Source organism: Somniosus microcephalus, chromosome 28, assembly GCF_052327205.1.
Source record: "Somniosus microcephalus isolate GS21.2 chromosome 28, FLI_Smic_1.0, whole genome shotgun sequence".
Taxonomy (NCBI): domain Eukaryota; kingdom Metazoa; phylum Chordata; class Chondrichthyes; order Squaliformes; family Somniosidae; genus Somniosus; species Somniosus microcephalus.
In genome coordinates, this window is record NC_141014.1 from 36,532,177 (window position 1) to 36,543,496 (window position 11,320).

Genomic DNA, 11,320 nt, shown 5'->3' on the forward strand with positions numbered 1-11,320 from the left:
CCAGGCATGTACTCTCCCTTCTCCTGACTGAAGAGTCACTACTGTCAGCACTAATTCAACCCCCTTCACCCTTCCCCATTTCTTTGTTTTAAACCACCACAGCTTAATGACTGTTTGCTGGCAGATGTTATAAAAAACCCTTTTCAGCAGGAACTGTTACCGAGAGCTCAGAAAACCATTAGAATCCTCTCCAGTGATGATTTGAAGATGTGGGCACAGCCATCCTGGGAGTGACTTCTGTATTTTGAACTTGGATCATATTACACAGCTGTGTATTGTGCAGTGGGATCTTAACCAGATCAGCTATTTAATTAAACAAAGACAAACCAGTTCAATGATGAATAACCTTTATTTCCATGTACTGTGACAGTTAGATGAGAAAACTGGGAAATAATGACAACCAAAGTATTCACCACCAGAAGTTGGTCACACTTCATTTGCAACCTGTATAGAACTAATGGTTCAAGAATCCCATTCAACTCAGGCTGTGCTTGTCAAACAGGTACTCTCCCATGCCATTCTCAGGGGCTCCCAGTCTCTTCAAGTTGGTGATGTGATCTCCAAGCTTCTTGATCATCTTCACTTGCTCATCCAAGTAGTGGGTCTCCAGGAAGTCACACAACTGAAAGTGAAAAACAAAGCACAATTAGCTCAGAGGAGACATCATCAAAGGCCTTCTGAGCTTCACCGCCCATGGAGATGGTCCTTTATCTTCTACTGGATGGGGTAACTGGTACAAGTGCTGCAGAGAAATAGGTGGATTGGACGTCAGATTAGATTTACTCCAGGAGTAATGCATTTACCAATTTAAAATTGGAAAGCAGAACCCCCTTCAGTTACAACTTCTCCTTTGCTGTCCCAATTTCAATCTGCTTTATGCACTGGCCTCATCTCAGTGAGATCCTGATGTTGAAGTCTTTTGTGAAAGATCATCAGAAACCTATTGGGCATGGAGATATTGCTAAAGATCAGTGATCAGATTAAGCTCCCCAGATAGCCTTCAACTCACCCAAAACATGGCAAGTGTCAGCCATGGCTTACTGGTACCACTGCCAGTCAGAAGGCCCTGGGTTGTCCCATTTCAGAGAATGGAGTAAAAACCAACACTTCACTGCAGTACTGAGGGAGAGCTGCAATGTCAGAGGTATTGTCTTTTGGATAAAACAGTACACAAGGTCTTGTCTGCCCACATGGTACTATTTCAAAGAAAACAAACTGGAATGTCAGTGTCCTGGCCAATATTGATCACTAACCAACTTAATAAAACAGACTATCTGGTGATTTCTCTCATTTCTGCAGCAGGATCTTGGTGTGCAGATTGACTGCCATGTTGCAAACATTACAATAATGACACTTCAAGAAGTACTGAATTGGCTGTAGTGTTTTTGGACACCGACGACAAGGAAGGCACTGTAGATATGCAAATCTTTCTTTAAATGAGACATTAGGAACTTACATGAGGGTCAGTGTTCCCAGTGGAGAGTTGGTGTAGATCCAACAGACTCTGGTTGACATCCTTCTCCAGCTGCAGAGCTCTCTGCATCACCACTAGGCCATTGCTCCACTCATCCTGCTCTGGTTTCTGAGAGTTTGTAGGGGTGGGGTATAGAGTAACATTGGAAGAAATTAGTTAACAGACTTGAACATTTCAGGAGTTAGTCAGATCACAACTCAATGTCATTCTTGATATTCTAAGCCAGGATTTTAACCAGACAGTTCATCAAGAATTCTCTTTGGAATGAGTTATTTGACTTGAAATCACAGCACTATAGGCTCTAAAGTGAGATCACCTAAAATGGAGCACAATATTCCAAATGAGGTCTATCTAGCAGTAATTGCAGTAACACTTCCTTGCTTTCTATTCTATGCCAGAACATGAAGCCCACCTTTCAATCAGCCTTTTGTCTCTGCAAGCTAGCTTCTAAATGACATCTGTACTGGGACACACCCCAAATCCCTACACTCTTACATCTGATGTGAACATCAACCACTTCCTTCCAGTCAACCCCCTAGCCAGTCTCCAATTTTGCCCTGGAGCTCACTATAGACCCTAGCTCAGCAGATCACTATTTGCACATTTAGATCATATGCACTAGTCACCATCCAGTGGTCTATTTTATACCAACTGCCTCCTACTCCACCCAGTTTTATTGGGGTCACAAGGTTGCTTCTAATGCACTTCCAATTTCTGCCAGCAATCTCCTGCCTTCTGAAAATCCATGCATACAACAACTTCCATGACTCAGATAATCTAGTATGAGGTAACTAGCCTACTTTTCACAAAACCATGGCAATTCTTCAAAGTTTGCTGAATCTAACCTTGACATCCTCCAGGACAACACGCCCCCCACGCATATTCTGGAATTTCAGCAGTTTCTCAGCATGCTCACGTTCCTCATGTGACTGCTCCTTGAAGAACTCGGCAAAGTGACGCAGGGCAACATCATCCCGGTCAAAGTAATACGACTGCAGGTAGAGAGAAAAATGGAAAAGAGACAATTGAAATCTAGATCTGATCCATGGCCAACTCAAATGGTAGCAACACCAATACTTTCCAAATCCTTTTTGAATATGTTGGAAGCTCCTCATTGAAGTAGCTCAACAGAATAGGAGGTTATGTTACTAGAAAATATTAGCGAGCTTTAATGCTTTTTGGAATAAAGCTCTCAACTACACTTGGTCAAAATATCTGTGGTATCTTCTTTTGTTCCCAGATGAAAGTCTAAAAGCAGAGAAGGAAAAGAGCCAAATCTTTAAAATTAAATAGTTTAACACCATCCTCAGGTGAGAAAGACTAACAGGATTCACTCAATTAGAGGGGGATAAAAACTGGCCAGAACCAGCCAATGTTTCACTAACTAGTCACCCAATTCAATCTAATTGTTGCCATCCAAGTTGGAAGTTGACTAGTTTTAGTGAATCTTCAAGATGAACCCTCCATTACAAACTTGATGAAACCCTGGAGTTAGTTTCAAATATAAACACATCAGAATAGGACAGAGCTATTACAGAGCAGGAAAGAGTCCTTCTGCAAGATCACTGTCTTAAGAGCATTCACTGGATTAAGACTGGGGAGGGCTATAGAGAGACCCTCTAAAGCCCATTCATTGACCTAGAGAAATTCTACCTGCTTAGAATAAAATAACAGCCTTAATTTTGAAATAGGACCCCAAAAATACAAAACTCACCATGGAGAGATAAACATAGGAGGAATAGAGCTCCATGTTGATCTGCTTGTTGACAGCATCTTCACAGTCCTTGTGATAGTTCTGACGCACTTGGGAGGCCATCTTAACTCTTCCTGTTGCAAAGCACTGAGCTCAAACTCCACTGTAGTAACAACCTAACCTCTACCCTCACAAGCTCCTGCATTTCAACAGGGTCTGGCATGATCAATGATGATTGACAATCCCTGTGAGCCAGTCAGGATCTTCCATCAATCCAGGCACCAATTAACAAAGGAGAGGGGGCGGTGTGTGATACCCAGAGCCAATCAGAGCTTTGGAATACAGAGGTTTGGATGATTATTCTGTGATGTCATTGCTGTTGGTTTCTTTGACTTTCCTCAAACTGAATTTGAAAGCGTCTCTGTTCTCAGAATCAGAGTTTCACAACATATCTCAAAGAGCTCGATGAAATTCCACCCTACAGATGGTGTCGAGCACAGCCGGCTCTAAGTTAACCCGTCTCTCGGAGAATTGATGGGCATCTCGGTGGCTCCAGAATGAGTCCGTGATACCAAGGTTCACAATGTTGACCACAATAGATTGAAAGAGACTGACCTACACCAGTCAGTCTGCAGTGGATCTGCAAAGCAGCCCACAACGAGTTGGGGAAATGGAAAGTGGATCAGTGGGGAGCTTCAGACAGAATCTGTTGCTCCGTCACTGTAAAGTGCGATGTGGACTTTTATCCCCATGAAATTTAAGAGCTGTAAAGTCCTGTGGTTAGTTTGCACTGTTTCCTCATCTCCTGCAAACCCCGGGTCTGTTTTGAGGAATGGTTTTATACCAGAAAGGTCAAGTGTCTCGTGTTTTCTCGACCGATGCTGCCTGACCTGCTGAGTGTCTCCAGCGTTTTCTGTTTTTCTTTGAGATTTCCAGTATCATAGAGTCATAGAGTAATACAGCACGGATAGAGGCCCTCGGCCCATCGTGTCCGCGCCGGCCATCAAGCCCTGTCTAATCTAATCCCATATTCCAGCATTTGTTCCGTAGCCTTGTATGCTATGGCATTTCAAGTGCTCATCCAAATGCTTCTTAAATGTTGTGAGGGTTTCTGCCTCCACAACCCTTTCAGGCAGTGAGTTCCAGACTCCAACCACCCTCTGGGTGAAAAAGTTCTTTCTCAAATCCCCTCTAAACCTCCCGCCCTTTACCTTGAATCTATGCCCCCTAGTTATTGACCCCTCTACTAAGGGAAAAAGCTCCTCAGCACCCATCCTATCTATGCCCCTCATCATTTTGTACACCTCAATCATGTCCCCCCTCAGCCTCCTCTGCTCCAAGGAAAACAAACCCAATCTGCCCAGTCTCTCTTCATAGCTGAAGCGCTCCAGCCCTGGTAACATCCTGGTGAACCTCCTCTGCTCCCTCTCTAACGCGATCACATCCTTCCTGTAGTGTGGCGACCAGAACTGCACACAGTATTCCAGCTGTGGCCTAACCAGTGTTTTATACAGCTCCATCATAACCTCCTTGCTCTTATATTCAATGCCTCGGCTAATGAAGGCAAGTATCCCATATGCCTTTTTTACCACCTTATCCACCTGTTCCGCCGCCTTCAGGGATCTGTGTACTTGCACACCCAGATCCCTCTGACCCTCCGTCTTGCCTAGGGTCTTTCCATTCATTGTGTATTCCCTTGCCTTGTTAGTCCCCCCAAAGTGCATCACCTCGCACTTTTCCGGGTTAAATTCCATTTGCCACTGTTCCGCCCATCTGACCAACCCATCTATATCGTCCTGCAGACTGAGGCTACCCTCCTCGCTATTTACCACCCTACCAATTTTTGTATCGTCCGCGAACTTACCGATCATACCCTTTACATTCATATCCAAGTCATTAATGTAGACCACAAACAGCAAGGGACCCAGCACCGATCCCTGTGGTACCCCACTGGCCACAGGCTTCCAGTCACAAAAACAACCTTCGACCATCACCCTCTGCCTTCTGCCACTAAGCCAGTTTTGTATCCAATGTGCCAAGGCACCCTGGATTCCATGGGCTCTTACCTTCTTGACCAGTCTCCTGTGCGGGACTTTATCGAAGGCCTTACTGAAATCCATCTATACCACATCCACTGCGTTACCCTCATCCACACACCTAGTCACCCCCTCAAAAAATTCAATCAAATTAGTCAGACATGATCTTCCCTTGACAAAGCCATGTTGACTATCCCTGATTAATCCTTGCCTCTCCAAGTGGAGACAAATTTTGTCCCTCAGAATTTTTTCCAATAATTTTCCTACCACTGATGTTAGGCTCACTGGCCTGTAGTTCCCCGGTTTTTCCCTACTACCCTTCTTGAATAATGGTACTACATTAGCGGTTCTCCAGTCCTCTGGCACATCCCCTGTGGCCAGAGAGGTCCTGAATATATGTGTTAGAGCCCCCGCAATCTCTTCCTTTGCCTCACCCAGCAGCCTGGGATACATTTCATTCGGGCCTGGGGATTTATCCATTTTTAGGCCAGCTAAAACCGCCAATACCTCCTCCCTCTCGATGTTAATATGTTCGAGCATATCACAGTCCCCCCGCCCTATTTCTATGTCTACATCGTCCTTCTCCATCGTGAAAACAGATGCAAAAAATTCATTTAGAACCCCTCCTACATCTTCCGGCTCCACACACAGATTGCCACTTTTGTCCCTAATGGGCCCTATTTTTTCCCTAGTTATCCTCTTACCCTTAATATACTTACAAAACATCTTAGGATTTTCCTTTATTTTGCTCGCCAGTGTTATTTCATGGCCCCTCCTTGATCTCCTAATTTCTTTTTTAAGTATCCCCCTGCACTTTTTGCACTCCTCTAGGGCTTCCTCCGTCTTTAGCCTTTTGTATCTACCAAAAGCCCTCCTTTTTTTCCTAATCCATTCTCGTATATCCCCTGACATCCAAGGTTCCCTGTGGTTTTTGGAACCACTCTTGACCTTTACGGGAACATGTTGCCATTGTATGATCTCAATCTCCCATTGCTCCGATGCGGATTTTCCTACAAGTAGCTGATCCCAGTCCATTTTGGCCAGATCCTGCCTTATCCTATTAAAATCGGCCTTCCCCCAATTTAGAACCTTTATTTCCGGCCCATCCCTGTCCTTTTCCATGACCACCTTAAATCTTACCATATTATGGTCACTATCACCAAAGTGCTCACCTACTAGCACTTTTTCCACTTGGCCGGCCACATTCCTTGGAATTAGGTCCAGTACCGCCCCCTCTCTTGTAGGACTTTCTACATGCTGGCTCAAAAAGCTCTCCTGGATGCACTTTAAGAATTCTACACCCTCTGAGCCTTTCACACTCTGACTATCCCAGTTAATATTGGGGAAGTTGAAATCCCCCATTATTATTACCCTATTATTTGCACATTTCCCTGAGATTTGCCTACATATCTGTTCCTCTATCTCCCCCTGACTGTTTGGAGGCCTATAGTACACTCCCAGCAAAGTGCTTGCCCCCTTTTTGTTTTTAAGCTCCACCCATATGGCCTCTTTAGAGGAACCTGCTAATATATCACCCCTCCTTACTGCAGTAATTGACTCCTTAATTAATATTGCGACACCCCCTCCTCTTATACCTCCCCCTCTGTCTCGCCTGAAGATTCTGTACCCCGGAATATTGAGCTGCCAGTCTTGCCCCTCCCTCAACCATGTCTCCGTGATAGCAACAATATCATACTCCCATGTGTTTATCAACACCTTCAGTTCATCCACCTTATTTGCAAGACTCCTTGCATTAAAATAGATGCCATCCAGCCTTGCCCTCATATATTTGCCCTGTGATGTAAGAAAAAGGAGACTTACCATCAAGTAACTTTAAAGTAAGCTTTAAGTAACTTATAAACACACTATATACACAAGAGAGGTCTTTACCATGCCTCTGGTAGAAGCCTCTTACAATACTGAACAGACCAGTATTTATACCAGTCCAACAGGAAGTGACATATGACAGGAAGTGAGGTATGTACACAGTTCATAGTTCATAGTTCACAGGAAGTGATGACATAACTTCCCGGATGTTATCATTTTTATCACATTCTTCCCTCCTGCAGGATTAGGAGGCTGTGGTCTACCTTTTGGTCCGCAGCCGCCGAACAAGGAAGAGTCGCACCCGTTTGGATTCCCGTCGTAGAGGGTTGCTGGTCCGCTTACATGCGGTTGGCCATTGGTCAGAGTCTGTGTGGCCTGGATTGCCCTGTGAAGGGTCGGGGAGATCATGGCTTCGAGTACGAGCCCCAATAGGTTCAAAGTCGGACTGCCTCTGTTCAGAGGGAGGTGCAGAGCTGGTCTGTGGCGGATCAGTACTTTCATGCGCGGTACTGGGAGGGTCGCAACCTTGAGCACGGGGTTCTACCGGCACCAAGCTAGTTGGTGTCCGATCAGGATCCTGGAGAGGGGTACCCGATAGGTCCCAAGAGTTTTCTGGTGAAATGCCATCACCCGATGTCCCACTAGGTCCTGGTGGGCAGGGAGCCAGATCCCGTAATGATACGGTAGATTCTCGGCCGTCGGAATATCGTATGTTTGCATAGGTGGGGTTGGCATCGGTTAGTTCGACCTCGTCTACAAGAGGGTCATTTTTAGACGTCCGAACGTATCTTCGGAGTAATACAGGTCCAGGAGTAATTAGCCATGACGGGAGTGATGTCCCATGAGATGAGCGACGCTGGAATCCAAAGAACCGCTCATGAGGTGTAGTATTTGTGGCTGTAGAAAGCAGGGACCGTATAGAGTGCAATGCATCCGGAAGCACTGTTTCCCATTGCTGGTCTGGTAGGCCCCGAGATCTTAAAGCGAGACGTACGGAATTCCAGATGATACCGTTATACCTCTCTACCTGCCCATTTCCGATGGGATGGTATGGTGTTGTTTTGCTTGTAGCAATTCCCCGTTCTGAGAGGTAGTCCTTGAGTTCCCTTGACATAAAGGATGGACCCCGATCTGAGTGAATATAAGCCGGCATGCCACAGAGAGAAAATACCTGCTCAAGGCAGCAGATTACTGTGGACGCCAGCATATTGGAGCAGGGGAAGGCAAACGGAAAACGTGAATATTCGTCGATCATGGTGAGCAAATATGTGTTCCGAGTTGAAGAGGGCACTGGGCCCTTAAAATCGATGCTAAGTCATTGCATCGGTTGGGTTGCATGTATGAGTGTACCATCTGAGGGGCGGAAGAACTGAGGTTTTAATTCCGCACAAAGCCGGCATTCTGAGCATATTTTCTTTACATCTCCAGTGGAAAAAGGGAGATTCCGTGATCGTACGAAATGTAGCATGCGCGTAACGCCAGGATGACACAAACCATTGTGGACATCCATGAGAGTGGAGGATGACATAGTGGAGCAGAATGCCCGTGTGAGGGTGTCCGGGGCCACATTCTCCTTGCCAGGCCGATAGAGAATGGTATAACCAAAAGAGGCCAGTTCCATCCTCCAAAGTTGTATTTTATTATTCTTAATTTTGGTTCGTTTTCGATTATCGAGCATGAAGGCGACTGATCGTTGGTCCGTGATCAATGTAAAGTGCTGGCGAGCTAGAAAATGGTTCCACTTCCGTACTGCCTCTATGATGGCTGTGGCTTCTTTCTCAACCGGAGGATAATGTAGCTCGGCACCTTGTAAGGTCCTGGACATAAATGCTACAGGACGACCTTCCTGATTCAGAGTAGCCGAGATCGCCACCTCCGAGGCATCACATTCAACCACGAAAGGGAGATTCTCATCAATGGAGTAAAGAGCCGCTTTCTCCAACTGTTTTTTGAGAAGGTTAAAGGCTGCAACAGCCGCTGTTCCCAGTGGAAATGATCTAGCATGCAGCAAGGGTTGGATTTTGTCCGAAAAATGAGGAATCCATTTAGCGTAGGATTGATATGATTGTGGCAGAGACCACATCGGGACAGTAACACAATTCACTATGTATAGGCAATGTTATCGCTCCACGTTATGTACGGAACTTGGTTGGGTTATCGGAGCAGGGTCCCTTTAAGAGTCGTCGATTGTGTGTCGATGTCATAGCCCTGCGACGAGGCCGAGTCCCTCAGTCCATGCGGAGAGTTAATAAAGCTAACACGTGTTTTTCTTTGCTGCTATGAAAGTCTCGCACTCTATTTCCAGTGACTCCTACATGATTACTGATTTAGCTTCACTTTACCCAACACCAACAAACTCCCCGTAGGACACACTACTGCTTGATTCAGACTAGTGCTTTACTTAATCCCAGACATCAAGTATTGCCGTCGGTGGGGCTAGAAAAAGAAAGTAACCTGGGAAAGAAAGAGAATGATAAACAGAAATGATCCTGCCCAAATGGAAGTTTCTAAGATGGCCAACGCTGTACTGTGTACACATGTCACACAGCTTTGGCAATCTAGTGCGTGACTTGTGCCATCAGTCAAATGTAAAGACAGCTCAATAGCAGATCATTCCCCCACCTTTACAGGTAAAAGTCTGAAGCAAGACACCAGGCATGTACTCTCCCTTCTCCTGACTGAAGAGTCACTACTGTCAGCACTAATTCAACCCCCTTCACCATTTCTTTGTTTTAAACCACCACAGCTTAATGACTGTTTGCTGGCAGATGTTATAAAAAACCCTTTTCAGCAGGAACTGTTACCGAGAGCTCAGAAAACCATTAGAATCCTCTCCAGTGATGATTTGAAGATGTGGGCACCGCCATCCTGGGAGTGACTTCTGTATTTTTAACTTGGATCATATTACACAGCTGTGTATTGTGCAGTGGGATCTTAACCAGATCAGCTATTTAATTAAACAAAGACAAACCAGTTCAATGATGAATAACCTTTATTTCCATGTACTGTGACAGTTCGATGAGAAAACTGGGAAATAATGACAACCAAAGTATTCACCACTAGAAGTTGGTCACACTTCATTTCCAACCTGTATAGAACTAATGGTTCAAGAATCCAATTCAACTCAGGCTGTGCTTGTCAAACAGGTACTCTCCCATGCCATTCTCAGGGGCTCCCAGTCTCTTCAAGTTGGTGATGTGATCTCCAAGCTTCTTGACCATCTTCACTTGCTCAGCCAAGTAGTGGGTCTCCAGGAAGTCACACAACTGAAAGTGAAAAACAATCTACAATTAGCTCAGAGGAGACATCATCAAAGGCCTGCTGAGCTTCACCACCCATGGAGATGGTGCTTTATCCTCTAATGGATGGGGTAACTGGTACAAGTGCTGCAGAGAGATTGGGCATCAGATTCGATTTACTCCAGGAGTAATGCATTTAACAATTTAGAATTGGAAAGCGGAACCCCCTTCAGTTACATCTTAATCCTTTGGTGCCCCAATTTCAATCTGCTTTATGCAATGGCCTCATCTCAGCAAGATCATGATGTTGAAGTCTTTTGTGAAGCCTACTGGGCAGAGAGATATTTCTAAAGAGATGACACTGCCCCCATAGCCTTCAGCTCACAAAACAAGGCAAATATCAGCAGTGGCTCACTGGTACCACTGCCAGAGTCAGAAGGCCCTGGGTTGTCCCATTTCAGAGAATGGAGTGAAGGCCAACATTTTACAGCAGTACTGAGGGAGAGCTGCAATGTCAGAGGTATTGTCTTTGGGATAAAACAGTACGCAAGGTCTTGTCTGCCCACATGGTACTATTTCAAAGCAAAAAACTGGAATGTCAGTGTCCTGGCCAATATTTATCCTCAACCAACTTAATAATACAGACTATCTGGTGATTTCTCTCATATCTGCATGTGGGATCTTGGTGTGCAGATTGACTGCCATGTTGCCTACATTACAATAATGATACTTCAAGAAGCACTGAATTGGCTGTAAAGTGTTTTTGGACACCAAGGACAGGGAAGGCTCTTTAGATATGCAAGTCTTTCTTTAAAGAAGTCATTAGAACCTTACATGAGGGTCAGTGTTCCCAGTGGAGAGTTTGTGCAGATCCAGCAGACTCTGGTTGACATCCTTCTCCAGCTGCAGAGCTCTCAGCATCACCTCCAGACCATTGCTCCACTCATCCTGCTCTGGTTTCTGAGTGTTTGTTGGGTGGGTGGTGGGGGTCATAAGAGGAAAAAAAAAGTTAGTTATCTAGTCAGCAAATAGAGTAACATTGGAAGAAATT

At 45.1% G+C, this 11,320-nt stretch overlaps 2 protein-coding genes across 2 annotated transcripts; both read right to left on the reverse strand.

Annotated features, from left to right (window-relative positions):
* Positions 1-330: 330 nt before the first annotated feature.
* On the reverse strand, positions 331-3,360 carry LOC147099562 (ferritin heavy chain, oocyte isoform-like). Its single transcript, XM_085969321.1, has 4 exons — positions 3,189-3,360; positions 2,320-2,466; positions 1,457-1,582; positions 331-622 (listed from the first exon to the last, which is right to left on the reverse strand). Exons 1-4 carry the CDS (start codon positions 3,288-3,290, stop codon positions 476-478), a joined length of 522 nt encoding a protein of 173 aa, XP_085825447.1. The 5' UTR covers positions 3,291-3,360; the 3' UTR covers positions 331-475.
* A 6,666-nt stretch (positions 3,361-10,026) lies between these two features.
* On the reverse strand, positions 10,027-11,320 carry LOC147099563 (ferritin heavy chain, oocyte isoform-like). The gene is made up of 2 exons (XM_085969323.1): positions 11,104-11,320; positions 10,027-10,296 (listed from the first exon to the last, which is right to left on the reverse strand). The coding sequence occupies exons 1-2, from the start codon at positions 11,260-11,262 to the stop codon at positions 10,150-10,152; spliced, it is 306 nt and encodes a 101-aa protein (XP_085825449.1). The 5' UTR covers positions 11,263-11,320; the 3' UTR covers positions 10,027-10,149.